Genomic DNA, 15,703 nt, shown 5'->3' on the forward strand with positions numbered 1-15,703 from the left:
CTAATGTGACCTCGTCACGCCCTGGCGTCAGAGGCTCCAAGGGCAGCCGCTTGTCATCGGGAGAAAGTCCACGCGCCTCACCGTGGCGCACCAGGCCTGTGATGGGGCCCTGCCCGCTCCACCAGCCCCACCCTGGCCTGCCCCACACAGCCCCTCTGCTCTGGCCGCCTGCAGCGACTGCAGGCCCAGCGTCCTCGCGTCCGCCTCTGCAGCTTTGCAATTCTGTTCCCTCCACCCTCCAACCTTTCTGGATAATTCATACTCAGCCTCTAAACTGACCTTAGCTGGCACTTCCTCTGCAAAGCCTCTCTCGAGTGGCCGTCCTGTCCCTCTCCTGGGTCAGGCGCCCCCCTCTGTGCCCCCCTGGAGCCCCATGTTTACCCCAACATGGCACTCCTCACAGCGCATTGCACATGCCTGCTTACCTGTCCACTGCTAGGCCATGCCCTACACCTGGGTTTAAATCTTCGTTCTGGTATTTATCAGCGCTGCAACCTTGGTCAAATTACTTAACCTCTCTGAGCACTAGTTTCCTAATTTATACAACACGGGTAACAACACTAGCAGAACCTACCTCAGCTGGTTGTCAGAAGGATGAAAGGAGGTAATGTGTGTACAGTGCTCACCACCATCCCCCCGCACACAGTGAGCCCCCAATAACGTCGGTCGTTGGTGATTCGTCCATCATTGCCATGGCCACTGTGTGCTTGTCAAGCCAAAGATGTAGGTAGGCTGGGAGACGCCATGAAAGAAAGGGAAATTTCTTTTCCCCAGGGCATTCCTGGTGGGGGGCAAGAGAGGAGGCTGAGCATTGCCGAGCATCGCTGAGCATCTGGGCTTCGGAACCTGTGAAGTTAAACCAACTCTAGGACCCATCATCCTTTCCTCCAGGTACTTTGTAATGCACATGGCCGTCCAGAAGGGGGCAGCGTCCTCTGGCGAGGACCTCACGACTGTAGCAGCCTCTGCAAGCAGCTGTGTGGATTTCACGCCAGCACAGGTTCTCAGAAAGCATGACTAAAATTGGGCATTTTTTCCTATTCAAATGAAACAGGGCTGCTGTCGACAGCAAAAAGATGCTGTTTGTCCGTAATTTGCAGAAACTATTTTTAAAATAACCCAAATACGCGTTGTCACATTGAAAACCGTAGACATTGGCCTTGCACTTTTTCTGCCCCAAAACTGCTTTACTCATTCAGGGGTTTGGAAGGCTCAGGCTGGAAAGCAGAGTTGGAGACAGTCCGTGATGTTAGTTAGCAACAGGGGGCACTGTTAGGACTGAATTCTGTGACCCCCCAAAATTCATATGTGGATGCCCTAACCCCCCCCCACAAAGCCACTGTATTTAGAGATGGGGCCTGTGACTTTTTTTTTTTTTTTTTTAACCAAAAGAAATCTTTATGCTCCAGCAGGTACACACACATGCCCCATCCCTGGTCCTCAGCGCCACACTCATCAGCATTCACTCCTCAGCAGCATATCTCCCTTTTTCTGACATACACATGGGAGAGCCCCAAGACCAAGATCTTTCTTCAAATACAAGTGGTCTCACACTCAGTTACTTCACAGATCCTTTAGAAATCAGGATTTCTGTGTTTCTTGTGCGGCCATGAGACAGAGGCCCAGCACTGAGCTGTGTCTGTGGGAAGGCAGTCAGAGGCCGGTGGCCTCCCCGCCTTGGGTGAGATGGCTCGATAAAGGTTAAGTGGGGTTATGGGGGGGGGCCCTAATCCCAGAGGGCTGGTGCTCTTATCAGAAGAGGAAGAGACTCCAGAGCTCTCTCTCTCTCTCTCGGCCATGTGAGGACGCAGTGAGATGACGGCCGTCTGCAAGCCAAGAAGAGAGCCCTCACCAGAAACCAACCCCGCCAGACCTTGATCTGGGACTTCCAGCCTCCAGAACTGTGAGAAGATAACTTTCTGCCATGGAAGCCACCCAGTCTGTGGCGTCTTGTTATGGCGGCCGGAATAGACTGAAACAGGCACCTTTCAAGGAAAGCACTTCCCTTCTTATGTTATTACCGTGGTTAGCGTTAGAGCGAACTAGTTATTTTCTTGTTAAAAAAAAAAATAACTCAAGCCCTCACGTCTTGCTCAAGTGTGAAATCTCGTTCCTCGCTCTGCATTTTCCATTCCCTTCCTCTCTTCTCTGTTGTATCTGCCAGCTCAAGCCAGCGCACAGAGCACTAAATGCCAGCAGCGGGCCACAAGCCGTCACAGCAAAGAGAGAAGAATGACTCGCACGCTGTCTTTTGGTGTTTTCAAGAACTAGGATGCGTTTTCTGCTTCTCAGTGGAAGGGCATGTGAGCCAGCTGTGAGCTGGCAAGTAGACTTGGCTCTGCACAGTCTACTGGGGGGCGGGGGTGGGATGGGGGAGCAATCCGTGAACCGAATGTCTGTGTGTCACAGTGCTCTGGGGGAAGAGAGGGCTGCGTGGGCTGCACTTCCCCACAGGGTCACACAGAGCAAAGAACAAACTGTACCTCTCAGAGAACAGGGTCCCCATGCTGCCCCAACTCTCCCAGGCTGTCTGGAGACCGGGTCGGCACTGTCGGTCGTGGAGGCTGGAGCCAAGGCCTGGGCTCTGCAGCTCAGCTCCCACCCCCAGGAGAGGGCCATGCCTGGGATCAGCATTCCCAGGGCCTGGTCAGGTTTATAGTCACCAAAACCAGGACTCGAGGCTTGACACAGGCTGTCCCAGCAATCGTGTGATGCAGCCTGGTGCTGGGACAAACCCTGCTGCTCGGGAGACTCAGTCATGCGGGGTCATGGAAAGATCTTGAGCTTTAGTTCAAAGCCTGGGCCTGTTGCTTACTAGCTGTGTGATCTTTGATAAGTTACTCACCCTCTCTGTGCCTCTGCTTTCTTACATACAAAACGAGGTTAACCAAGCTCATCTCATGGAATTTTTATAAGGATGAAACTACTTAGCCTTAGGTCAGCTGGCGTGGCGCCTGACAGGTAGTAATTCTTCACCAGTGGTCGCCGTTACTCACCGAGGCAGCGTCGGAGGACTTCTCTGTAAAGGGCCAGATACTGACTATTTTAGGCTTTGCGGCCGTTCAGTCTCTGGCAACTCCTCAACTCTGCTGCTTTAGTACGAAAGCAGCCACAGACAGCGCGTAAAGGAATGGGCGTGGTCGTTTCCAACAAAGCTCTGTCTACAAACAGGTGGATCAGAGACGACGATGCCTGCTTAGAAGGCTGGATGGCTAAGGGAGGGGAAAAGGCGGGGCAGAGGCCAGGCAGGTCTCTGATGCGCAGAGACGTCCCTGCAGTGAGAGGAGAGGAGGGGAACCGCGTCCATAAGCTATTATTGGAAGAGCTATTACAGGCCAAGGGTTCTTAAGCTGAGGCCCCTATACCATCTGGAGATTTATCAAGAGGCTTTGAGGGCTGTCTAGGGTCCCTGAATTTGTATATAAAATTGTTTGTGTATGTACATATGGGTATTTTCCTGGGAAGAGGGTTCATAACTTCCTCTAAATTATCTAGGGCATCTGTGATTCCCCAAAAGGTGAAACACCACTGTGTTAAGCCGAGTGATTCCCCAGACTTCAGTGAAGACCCCCCGGAGACCTTGGGGCCCTAACAGATGTGGGAGCCGAGGGCCCAGGGCTGACGGGCCACAGCTGCTGAGAGGCAGGCGTGGGTCTCCCCGTCCCTCTCCCAGAGGCCTTCCCCCTACATGCTGGTTCTCAAGCTGATTCAAGGAGGTTGTCCTGAGGGCCCCTGGTCTAGGGACAGCCTCCTTGTTACAAAGACAGCCGAGCTCTCCCCACCGACCCACTGTGGACCCCCAGGGAGCTCCATTATTTTCAGTTCTTTCCCCTCCTGAGACCTGACAGGATTGGGGGGCAGTTTGATATGACCCCAGCTTTCTGCCCCATTGAGTAACGGGGTGAGGCCCTCAGTCAGGGAGATGCAAGGGGCAGACTGGAGGACTGGCCAGAGGGTGGGGCCTGGATGGGCGCTGCCCCTACTGGTATTTGCTGGAAAAAGTCCTGATCAAGCTTAGTTCACGCAGCACCAGAGCAACTCAGCAATGGTTTGTGCTCCCCCATGGTCACGGAGCCACATCGCCCCACTGCCGCCACCACACTGACCCGCTAGGAGACGGGCACCTGTGCACAGGTAGCCTTTGCGTAGCCTTTATCCCTGCCTCGCTTCCCCCCACCCCCACCCGGGGGGACCGCTCTCCCCAGTGAAGTGTTAGCTCACAAGCTTTCACTGTAGGTTCTGCTGTCTGGAGACCCCAGGCTAAGGCACTTGGTGCCAGAAGTGGTCCTGGAAATCAACGGGGCAGCTGCCCTGCAGGTTTCCCAGGACGCAGGACTGCCCTGCAACAGTTGGTCACCCTCAAAAGCTGAACCTCGGGGTGGGACTTCTTAGAAGTTGGAGGGTCCACCCGTCTGAAGGCCACGGGGGGCTCTGCTGCTGTGGGCCGTCTGTTATCACGCTTCCACCTGTGCTTACGTGGCACGAGGTGCAGGTGGAAGGTGAGGCATGGGGACACCTCAGCCAGTGGCCTCGGGTCTGTGAGCTGACTTAGCTCTGGAAGGACCTGCAGTTTCCCATTACAGCAGCCAATGTCGGTCTTCTGGGGTCTGCGCTGACAACGCTGCCTGAGCCCTGAAATGCCACCGTGGTCCTCTCTTAGGGAGGGGCTACAGAGTCCATGAGATAAAAGAGTTTGGGCCCAAATCCATCTCACAGTGAGTGCAGGGGGGGTCCCCAGAGCATCCTGTGGTCATTTTCCTGGTAGCCAGATGTGTGACTGGGCAGGTAACCTGCAGCTGACAGAAAAGCCAAGGGGCCGAGACCTGAACGCCGGGGTCTCTGCTCGCGCTCTTAGTGAGCACAGCCTGAGGGGGGGGCTGAGTCGCTGCTTTGTTAGAGTTCAACCCAGCGGGCGGGAGTGAGGGACAAGGCCAGGGAGCGCCAGGACAGGACAGCGACCGAGGTGGCCCCTGGATCTCAGACCCACCCGAGGAGCCAGTCAGCCTGCACCCACCAGTTGGGGGCGGTGATGAAGGAGGCAGCATCGACGGACCGGTACTTGTCTCCCATTGCTGGAAGGTTTGTACCGTGGGGGTTAAATCCCCCCCGACTTCAAGGTTACACAGGCACAGGCCTGAGCGGATCCCGGGGCTCAGGCCGACAGGGAAGCCCTGGGGCAAGAAGAGGCTCGGGCGCACCTGAGTGGACGCTGGTTGGAGCCCATAGAGTCAGTTGCTGCTGCACCAACAGGAATAAGACATAGATGGGAGACTCTGAAGTGAGCATGGTTTCCATGTGACAACCTGGGGCCGGCACCCCAGGCGGCAGGGATAGAAGGTGCAAAGGCCCTGTGGCTTTTCTGCACTTTTGTCCTGTAACTTTTCAAAATGATAAAGAAAGGATGCACCAATGCCCCCCACCCCCACCCCCAATACAGAATTCCGAGTTCTGCAAATGAAGCCCCCAGCTGTCCAGAGCTGGGAGAGGCCTGAAGAGAAAGGCATGGCAGGGGCTCCTGCTCTCTGCCCTCTTCCTCAGCTGACCCAGCCACGCAGCTGCTCATTAGTCCAACCCCTCGCTGGACAGCGACTAGGTGCCAGGCCTGGGGCTTAGCGCCTGGGACCCGCAGCAAAGACCAGACAAGCTCTCTGCCCTCCAGATGCTCCTCGGGAAAGAGGAAGACAGAATCAGTTTTGCAACCAGGCAAACTCTGGATCCGAATCCCTGCTCCCTACTTATTATCCAGGTCAAGGTGTTTGATCTCTCTCAGCCTCAGTTTCCCCATCTGTAAAATGGAGACTATACAGCCTTATTCACGGAGTTGATACGGGGATCAAAGGGGAGTAGGCTCCATAGGCAACAGCTGCACGGGGCTCCCCCAGCCCGGGATGCAGGGGGGCACTTTTTTGTTGCTGTTCTATGTCGTAGGCATCTACGTAAAGGCTTGTGGAGAGGGTAGAAAAGACCAGTTTTGAAGAGCATTTTAAATCCTTTGCAGATTAAAATGTTATCCAATCTGACTGCCATCCCTTGGGGTCGCCACAGCCCCTAGGCAATCCTCCAGCTTCCCAAGAGCCCCCACCTCCATCCCTCAGACCCTCCTCGAGGGCGGGGGGTGGTCAGAAAGAGCACACTGCAGACAACACCGCGGTTTCCAGGGCCTTTATTCAGGAAGGTACAGAGCGTCTGCAGTCGGCGTGACAGGCACTGTGCGGGGTTTGTAACAGTTCAGTTTCCCCAAGGTGTCGCGGGAGAGGGGCGCAGAGGGAAGGAGGACCCTCTGGGGAGTCCTCTCCTCCAGAAAAAGGCACTGGCAGGGGCGAGCACCCTGCTTCTTCCCAAGCAAGGGGCCTGGGTTATGTACACACGGGGGGACCGGATGCAGAGGACCTCAAAGCTAAATACAGCTGAGGGCGGAGAGAGTCCATCGGGGGGGTGGGCAGTGACCAGGGCTGCGTCCAGGCTCTCTCCACCAAGCGGGACAGGCGGCTCAGAAAGAAAGCAAAGCTTGAAAGGAGAAACAGCATCCAGCCTCTCAGTCGTAGTGTTTTGTGCAATTTAAAAAACCAACAAAATAAATATAACTTAAAAACTTCTTACATGACACTAAAAAGGCAAGTCAAGGACAAGCAGTTGAGAAACCTTCCTTGAGTGCTAAGCAGTGCTGAAGCACCAAGAACCCCACCCCCACCCCACCCCAGGGCCTGCAAGAACAGGAGGGGCGCAAAGGTGTCCCACCCTCCTGCCACCTGCACGGCCAGGACCCAGGAGTCCCTGCCTGGACCGGGGCTGGGTGGGGAAGGTCTTTCAGACCACCTGGGCAGGGGTTCTGGAAAATTCCATTCCAGGATCCATCTATGCCACTAGGACAAGGGGGTGGAAGGACAAAGGGGAGAATGGGTTGAGAGACAGAGCAGGTGCGGACGAGGAGAACCAGCATGTAAATTCCAAAACCCCCAAACCCCTACAAAATAGAATAACCCTAAGAACATACCACTTTATACCCCTTTCACTTATATAATGTAACCCAAAGCAAAGTATTGCCAATCAGAGGCCCCATGGGCCTCCTTTAATAAACAAATCACTTGCATATTAGCACATTATCTGCAAACAGCTAGTGTCTGCCTAAAGTGCTCAGAAAGTTTGTTCTCTTGAGTAGGTGACGCTGGTCCCTGTAATTTTTGTTCATAGCATTCATTTGCTTTCACAAACATTTTTCATAGATAGAATGAGGGTAATTTTTGGCCAGCCCACAGTTGTAGAATCTTTACGTCCAAATTAATGATGTCCCTTCCCCGCAGTGGCTGAAGCACGGACCACTGGGGTCCCTTCTAACCCACAAGCGACTACAGACCCCTCACCGGAGCTGGCTTTGGGGCTCTTGCCTCCCAGGATCACGTGCTGTCACAAGGTCTCTCGTGCTCAGCCGGGGTGGGGTGTGACCTTTAGCAAGTCAGCCCACACAGGAGCTCACCACTGTTTTGAACAAGAGCCAGGAAGTTTGAAAGTGATTTCCTTTTTTAAAATCTGTACTTATACATCCTCATGTGTCCCACCCTCCACCCCCACCAACCGTCACTCACCCAGCATGAAAGGGGAAACGTACATGTCACATGGGAGAGTTGACAGTTCCCCCAGAGACCCTGGGGTGATGGGGGCGTGTGGCCCAGGAAGCCCTCTCTCTGGACCTGTCCCTCCTGGCACACCCATGGGTACACACTACCTCCACTGTGTCCCTGAAGCAGCTCCCTGCAGAGCAACTGGCCTGGGGCCAGCCAGAGCCCCTCAACTCTCAGCGCTCCTATACCTCCAACAGCAGAGGAGGGCACCTGGGGCGACAGCTCCAAATGCCCACAGAGCCAGAGTTTTGTTCTTAAAAAGTCTGAAAAGCAAATTTTACATTCTTCTCAATAATTGAGACTTACTTGCTTTACAATTAAAATAAGGCTTACAACTGGTTCCCCACGAATCTTCAAGCTACCTAGAGACTCCTGGAGAAATGTCTGGAACACCCCCTGGCATCCAGCACATACCCTGGAAGCTGTCCACACCACTTTTGGGAAACAGGGGTCTAAGCCCTTCAGGCCATAAGACTAATTTCAGAGGGGAAAAAAAACGATGCCAGTAAGCCAGCCTCCTGCCTCCTCCATGCCCAGTGCTGGCCTAAAGCCCTGCCCCGTAAGTACTAGGGACACTGGACCTCATAAAAGACCGCAGACAGGGCCATAGATGGGCAGCAGGGAGGCGGGGAGGGGAGGGGACACGAGAGGCGCGTCCTCTGCAGGGTCGTCTTCCTTCCCCTAGGGGCTGCCTGTGCCCTGATCAGCTCCCACCCAGCACCCTGGACCCTGCCAGAGCAAGGCGGGCAGTGGGAGACACAAGTGGCTCTGGGGGTTGGCTAGCACCCGGGGAGCCCAGGTTTGCAGCATGGCCCCCAGAATTCATGGGCCATAATCACAGACGGAAGAACACAGCTCCCGGCCGTCCCTCTGGGGAAGGCCTGCGTCAGAGCGCACAGCCAAGTAGGATTGGCCTGCTCCTGGCTCCCGGTCTGCCCCAAAGCTGGAGGGTTTCAATACCAGATGGGTGGGGCGCCTCCCTCAGCAGGCCTACAAAGGCCGCCACGGTGTCTCTGGGAGTCCCTGCGCTGCTAAGCAGAGGGTACTTTATTCATGGCTGACAGGCGGCTCCCAGTGGTTTTCTGCCCCAACTACCAGGCACCTGTTGAAACATGGGGCTCTTACAGCCCCCACCACCGGGAGGATGGTGCAGAACCCAGCAGGGCTTGGCAGCGGCGCTAACGGCACTGGCCACCAGGGGGCAGCAGGCCCCCACGGCCACCTGGGCTTCCCTCCAGGTCTGAACCCAACTGACCTCCCCTGTGGGCAGCCGGGCCTGGGGTCTGGGGTCTGGGCATTTCTCTCCTAGCAGGAGATCCTGTCTACAGAGAGAAGTGGGAGCCCAGCCCCAAGTCCTCCAATCAGGAGAACAACCAGAAATCTCATTGCATCTCCTCGTCTACAAAGTGTCTCGTAGTGCAGTTCCGAGGGTCAGTTCTGGGGCACCCGGGGGAAGGGAAGGGAACATTCAGGAGGAGAGGGAAGCAAAGGGAGGGAGAAAGGCCGGGAGCGGCCGCGAGGTGTGGGGCGCAGGGCGGCCTCAGGGCGGTGGGGTGCCCGAGCACATTTCCGTCAGGATGTCGATGAGGTTGTTCAGGCCGGAGAGGTAGCCGTCCTCCCGGTTCCCTTCCTGCCAGGGGACGTCGTGCTGCAGGGTCTGGCCCTCGGGCAGGGGTGTGGTTTTCCCAAAGTCGATCATCCACACCTTGGCCTGTTCCTTCTTGTCGTGGATGAAGAGGAGCGAGCTGCCAATGACCTGGAGGGAGACAGGGAGGTGAGGAGGGGCCGCCGGAGCACACGCTCTGCCCTCCACACTGCAACCCGGCCCCTGAGGGCACTTGGAAAAGCTTGAGGCCTGAATGAAACGGGAAGAGGTGGCTAGGCCGGGGGCAGAGGACATGGGATTCCAGAACAATGACTGCCCTCTGCGTGGGTGGTGGCAGCAAGGAAGTCCAGGATGGCAGAGCCCCCCCCAGCTCCGACCTGCAGACTTCCCACTATTTCAGACCACAGCCAAACCCGGGGGCCTCACCCCTCCCCTCCCCAAACTGGACTCCTCCCCAACACCTTGAGTAACTGCTCTTATGAAAGGGGGGTGCCACGTAGACCCCACACTGTGCCCGAGGGGCAGAGGAAAGGACTCTGTGCAAATGCACACACAGCACCCCCACAAAGGCAGGCCGTGAGGCCCAGATCTCCCCCCATCCCAGCAGCACAACCCCCTGCAAATCCTGAGCAGACAGGCCTCTGAGGCTGGTCCCTGCCTACGGCTTCCTCAGGGACAGTGCACACCAGAGCCCTCCTGCTCTGGGCCAGGTCAGAGCAATGGCATGGGGTAAGGGGCTTTCCCAAATATGAACACATCCCCCAAACCCTCCCCCAGGTCACCCGTGTGGGGCCAACAGGAGACAATGGGGTGTGGGGAGAGGCTGACGGGTCACTATAGCTCCCAAGGCCCAGGGCAGGGCAGGGAAGACCACCCCAGGAAACCCTGAGCCCAGAGAAGGGGCTGCCTACTCCCGGTAGGAAATAACAGAACCCCCGGCTGACTTAGTCTCCTTCTAGACCTGAAGTTTCCTGGTGAGACTCCAGAAAGAGGGTAGCAAAACAATTTTTCCGGAATTAATAATACAGGTGCTGAAGAAGGGAGGCCAGAGCTGTGAGATGAAGCCTGGGGCGGCCAGGTGGGCCGCAGAGGGGCCCTCTGCCCAGCACAGGAGGTCATAGGCGGCTCTGTGGCCTGAAGTCCTTCCAGGCTCGGCCCCCAGGGTCCGGCAGCCCCGTGTCCTCTGGAGGACGCAGGATGCACAAAGACCTTCATCAAGCTGGGGACACAGAGGCCCCAGGAGGAGCCCACGACCTGGGGACGCTGGGCTTCAGCGAGGCCAGGGGGACACCAGGCATTCTGAGAAGGGCTGGGCCAGCGCAGCCGCTCAGGGCACAGCCAGGCCGAGTGGGTCTGCCCTCTGGATAGCCCAACCCTCCCAACAGGCACCCCATTAGAGCCACCACATACAGTGGGGCAGGGGCACCCTGGCCAAGGGGCAAGTTGGAGATCAAGTCCCAGAGCAAGGACAACTGTCCACCTGCAGAAAGGGCCGGCCGTGTAACCTGCGCAACGGTGCCAGCCCGCCGCCCTCTGGGGATGCCCCCCTGCCCAGAGCCCAGGACCACTGTCTCCAGTTCCTCCGGCGGGAGCCCCGGCCCTCTCTGTGGGCAGGGCTCAGGCTCCCTCCACACAAGACCTCTCGAGGGGCTGGGGGAGGGGTGTGCATGCCGAGAGGGCTGCTGCATGTGTCTGTGTGTGTGTGTACGTGCATATGCACACGGGAATGGAGGCCCTGGACTCCCCTGATGTCAGGATCCTTAAACCCCTCCAAGGAACCTGCTGACAATTCCCAAATCCTCCCTCAGCTGTCTTGGTTCCCCGTCTGCCTACTGTCTGCAGATAAAGGCAGAGCACGTGGAAAGTTCCAGCCCTGCTCTGAGACTGGTACCTAAAGACCTGCTTGCCCTCCTGAAGGTCTTGGGTGGTGATGGGGGGTCCCTGGCTACTCCAGCAGCTCAAGGAGCTTCCCTAAGACCCTTGGGTGTGTGGGACAGAAGTCCTGCCACAGCCCCTGGGAATGGAAGAGCCTCAGTGGCTGGGAGGGAGAGGGAGAAGAGGGGGCAATGACCACAGATCTCAGGCAGGATGGCCCCGCGTGGTCAACCCAGGGGCCTGGCACGGGTGGGTTACATCCTGGTTCCTGCATGTAGTGAGGGGGCTGATCCTGGACGGCCTGCCCCTGGCTGCGGTCATCCTGAAAACACCCCTCGGCCTCTGGAGCAAGCAGGTCTGTTAGCGTGGGGGCCGTGTGGGCATGCCCGAAGGTCGTGGCCAACCACCCGGGGCACGCTCTCTGCCCAGAAGGACAAAAGCCCAGTCAGTATCTACCTCGTGGCACTTGAAGAAGGGAGAAACTTCTAGAGTGGCCCGGATGTCCTTCAGCCGGTCCCGGTAGGCGACCTGAAAATAGAGAGATGACCAATTTTAAATGCTTGGGGGTGAAGGGTGGATTTTAAGCCCTATTTGGCCCATTAGAGTCACTGAATGTCAGAGCGGGAGGGACCTTACACCCTGATCATTTATTCCAACCTCCTCATCTAGAAATGCAGGAACTGAGGCCCAGAGGAGGTGGGGCAGCCAGGCCCCTGGTCCCACGCTTTCTCCACCCCAAACGGCTTTGTGAGCAGGAGGTGTCGGGAGTGACCATTCCCAAACAGCCATGCAGCCTCCAGGAGCTCCTCACACGAGGGTACAGTTTATTCTGGAATGCCAGCAGTGTAGAGGCAGCATCCACAGAGCCCAGTTGCCATGGTGTCTTCCTGAACACAAACTTCAGTCCCTGACTTTTGAAAGGACAGAGTAGGTGGGAGAGCCACAGATATCTCTGCCAGTGGCCTCTCCACAGAGCCCTTCAAACCCAGGTTGAGCTGTGCCAGCCCTGGGGGTGCCCGCCCTCCCCCGGGGCTCGCTGGGGACGTCCCACACAGGCAGACACGGCCCCTCAATGTCTGTCTGCACAGTGCCAGCCTGGAGCTTGGCACGGGAATACCCCCCTCGTCTTGGCTTTGCTGAGGAGCTCAAATCCTCGCCAGAAGTGACCCAGGAACCAGAGGCTCAGGCTACAGAAGAGTCGGGGGGCATACCCTATGACTGAAGTCGCCCCAGCTGGGAAAGGAGGGGAGGGAGATCCCCTGTTCCAGCCGGTGCTGAGCCTCCTTGGAGAAAAGGCTGTCTGGATCCCCGCTCTGCAGTCCCAGGAGCCTGCTTGGGAGAAGGTGCCTCTCACGGGGGCTTCAGGGCCCATGTCCCTGGTGTGCCTGGGGCTCTGACTGTCACAGGGTCCCTGTCTTGGGGTACAGTGGCTCAACACACTCTGCGTCGGCTGGGAGGGTCGGGGCCCTGATCCCAGCAGTCAGAGCATCTGTCCAGCCCTCCTGCTCCTGCAGCCACGAACATGAAATCGTTTTGTCATGAACTTGTGGCGCCCGCACCCCCAGGCTCAGAGAGCCATCAGTTCTTGCTGGGGAGAGCAATGGGCCCCCCAACGCACACTGCCCTCACTCAGACTCACAGCCTGGTAGAGGCCCGGCCAGGCCCAGGAGGTACTGGGAGCGCACGGACCAGCGGGCTGCCGGCCCATCTGGGTGTGGATTCCAGGCCCGCCCTTTCCTAGCTGTGTGTCCTTGACTTCTCAGTGTCCTCTTCAGTAAAATGGGGACAAGAAGGTCTGCCCACCCCAGAGGGCTGCGTGAGGATTTGATGAGCACTTAGCACAATCCTCGGCAGGCAGTGGTGCCACAGAAATGCAGTGATGGAAAGAATTGCTTTTAAAGGGATGGAAGATGGTTCCGGAAGCTGCGAGGCTGATGGGGGAGGGGAAGAGGGATGAGTGTCCACCAGGCTTCCCTGTTTACCCACCGAGCGGGGCTGACAACCACGTCACCTTCCTCTTCACCTTCCAAGCAGAAGCTGGGGCCAGGGTTTTCAGTGCGGGCGCCCTGCCGGGCTCACTGTGGGGCTGGGCAGGAGTCCCCAGAGAGGACACAGTGATCCCCGCCGGGGCGGCCGCTCGCGGGCTCCTCCGGGGGGCCCTGACTCACCAGGACATTATGGTTGCCTTTAGTGAATTCTCTGAAGGCCTCGGTGACCTGCTCCCGCGTTTTGGTCTTCTTGAAGTCCCGGTTCACGGAGCCGTCTTCCTTCTGAGAGGGAGAAGGACAGACCCGCCCGGGACGGGGTCAGCAGAAGGCCAGGGGCAGGTACCGCGCGCATCCACCCAGCGGTCTGAGATAGCCGCTCTGAGCCCAGGCCTGACCCCCAGGCAGCAGGGGCCCACGTGCCGCACGAGGAGGCCAGCGCCTGCACAGCCGGGCACAGGGCGGTTAATCGGGTGCAGCAGAGGGCAGCCTGTCCCGGGCCCCGACTGGGAGAACAGGGGAGGGGGCATCGGTGCCCCAGGCAGAGTGAAGACGGTAGGAAAGGCCTGGAGGCGTGAGGGGCACTCAGGCCAAGAACAGAGGAGCGAGGCTGTGGGGCAGGCCCCCCTGAGTGTGAGCAGCAGGGGACGAAGCAGATGGACGGGCCTCAGCTGCCACTCCAGGGCCTGGCCCCAGAACCACAGTGCCCAAAGGTCCCTGCCATCCAGAGGTGCGGCCCCTGGCCAGTCTGGGGAGAGGCGCTCCCCACCCCAGGTCCGCCTCGATTCCCTCCATACTTTAAGGTCTCTTAGCACAAGTTCCCTGAAAGCCGAGACAGACCACTGGTCCACCCTGTGCGAGACGGCTCCGTTTTCTTAGCCCAGCACTAGGTCTGTTCCAGGCTGTTCTGGGGCAGCACATAGGGCTCGGCTCCTCTAGGAGGACTCTGTTCTTTAAGGACAAAGGTTGAGCAGGGATGGTTCCACAAGGAGCCCCCAGACGTGGGTCTGTGCACCACCAGGTGGGAGGTTAGTTAAAGCGCCGTGGCAGCCTCTGAAAGAGCAAGTGCACTCTGGAGCAGAGGGAGAGGGCCGAGGGGCGGCAGGTGACACATCTCGGGCTGAGCCTTTCCCAAGGGCCTCTTGAGGGGGCGTTTCCTGGACAGGGGAGGGGAGAGGCAGGAGGAGACAGCTGGCTTTTCTCAGAGCCGCTGGCCCTCAGCCCGAGAAGATGGGCTGTTGGCTGTTCCTGCAGCTGGACTGTGGACGGGGCCAGGACACCCAGCTTAAGAGGAGAGGTAAAGGGACGGGTGGATTGTTTCAAACAGATAAAGGGGACCAATGAGCATTCAGGGGAGCAGGACAAGCGTATACCTTGCATTCAGTCTGAGGGCTGGATGCAAAAAGAGAAAAGCTCGTTTCAGAAGACAGGAAGGGGCAAATGGCTTTCTTGGCCCAGAGCTCCCGGTAGCTGTCCTGGGGGAAGGGGAAAATGCTCCCCCGTGCCACCGTCGGCAGCGAGGCACTGCCAACTGCAGAAACCTACAGCGAAACGCCGCCTGCCCCAGCTTCAGCCTGCCCGTGAGTCAGGGCTCCCAGCCGCCCATCCCCGACTCTAGGGCTCCAGGGTGTGGGCAGAGAATGCACGGAGAGCGGAGACCCAAGAAGGCTGCAGGGACTGCCATGTGCCCTGGAGGGACGGCCACCTGAGACCCTGAGGGCCGGAGCCTCACAGCCCTGCTCCCTGGGGGAAGCCCTGTCCGAGCCGGCTCTTCAAATCTAACAGCAGGGACGTGTAGGAGCCTGGATATGGGAGAGCGTTCTTAGGCCCTTCTCGGGAGACCAAAGAGGACAGAAAAGAGAATGAGTGTTCCGGAAGCTGGGGGTGGCCTTGGTGCATCTTCACCAGAGATATCTGGTGACACAGGAGCGGCGCTTAGTCCTGCCTGCCTGGGCAGAGCCAGGGTCCCAGCTCAGACACAAAAGGCAGCCAGCGTGCCCCCTCCCTTGCCTGCATCTCACAGCCAGGCCCCGGTTTTCCGGCCATGGGCAGAACGGGCCAGCTCCCCACACTGGCTCCTGGATGGGTTCTCAGTGTGGGCATGGTCTGGGTTAAGTGTAGAGTCCTTGGCAGAGGGCTGACCACTGGGCAGGGCTAGAAGCCACCCCTGCTCCAAGGCCCCAGCCCCTGCATGGCCATCCCACCTGTACCCAGGCTGAGGAGTAGGCCTATTTCCCTGTATGTCTGTCCCTGGGACTGTGAGGGAAGGGAGCTCTCAGCCTTGGAAGGGGCCCGAGAGCAGCCAGGACCCCTGGGGTGAATGCTGGTAGAGCCCGAGCCCCCACTCCTTCCCCACCCGGGAGCTGGGCGGCCCAGGCAGCCTCAGGCCACACCTGGCTGGGCTCACCTTGATGCCCTCGATCCTGAACCCGAGGGTGGCCGTGGAGCTGATGGTCTCCCTCCACTGCATATACCGCGGCTTGGTCACGGCCCGCTGGGCTTTCTCCTCCTCGGTCGGGGCCTCGGGGTCCACCTCAATCATCTTCTGGTACATGTCCTTCCGGAGGCTGGGCTTCTTCCGGGCCTTGGTGAGCTCTTCCTCCAGGTAGGTCCTGCGT

At 58.1% G+C, this 15,703-nt stretch overlaps 1 protein-coding gene across 1 annotated transcript in view; it reads right to left on the bottom strand.

Moving 5' to 3' along the window:
• Positions 1–7,566: 7,566 nt before the first annotated feature.
• The window catches only part of ITPKB (inositol-trisphosphate 3-kinase B), a 99,649-nt gene continuing 91,512 nt past the window's right edge, over positions 7,567–15,703 (bottom strand). The window contains exons 5-8 of the mRNA XM_004439561.3: positions 15,493–15,697; positions 13,269–13,370; positions 11,557–11,628; positions 7,567–9,375 (exon numbers count right to left, since the gene is read on the bottom strand). Of these exons, the coding sequence (XP_004439618.1) occupies positions 9,160–9,375; positions 11,557–11,628; positions 13,269–13,370; positions 15,493–15,697 (595 nt within the window). The 3' untranslated portion in view covers positions 7,567–9,159. The remainder of the gene's footprint in view (positions 9,376–11,556; positions 11,629–13,268; positions 13,371–15,492; positions 15,698–15,703) is intronic.

The sequence above is a fragment of the Ceratotherium simum genome, chromosome 36, assembly GCF_057802395.1.
Source record: "Ceratotherium simum simum isolate JZ-2026a chromosome 36, ASM5780239v1, whole genome shotgun sequence".
NCBI lineage: Eukaryota > Metazoa > Chordata > Mammalia > Perissodactyla > Rhinocerotidae > Ceratotherium > Ceratotherium simum.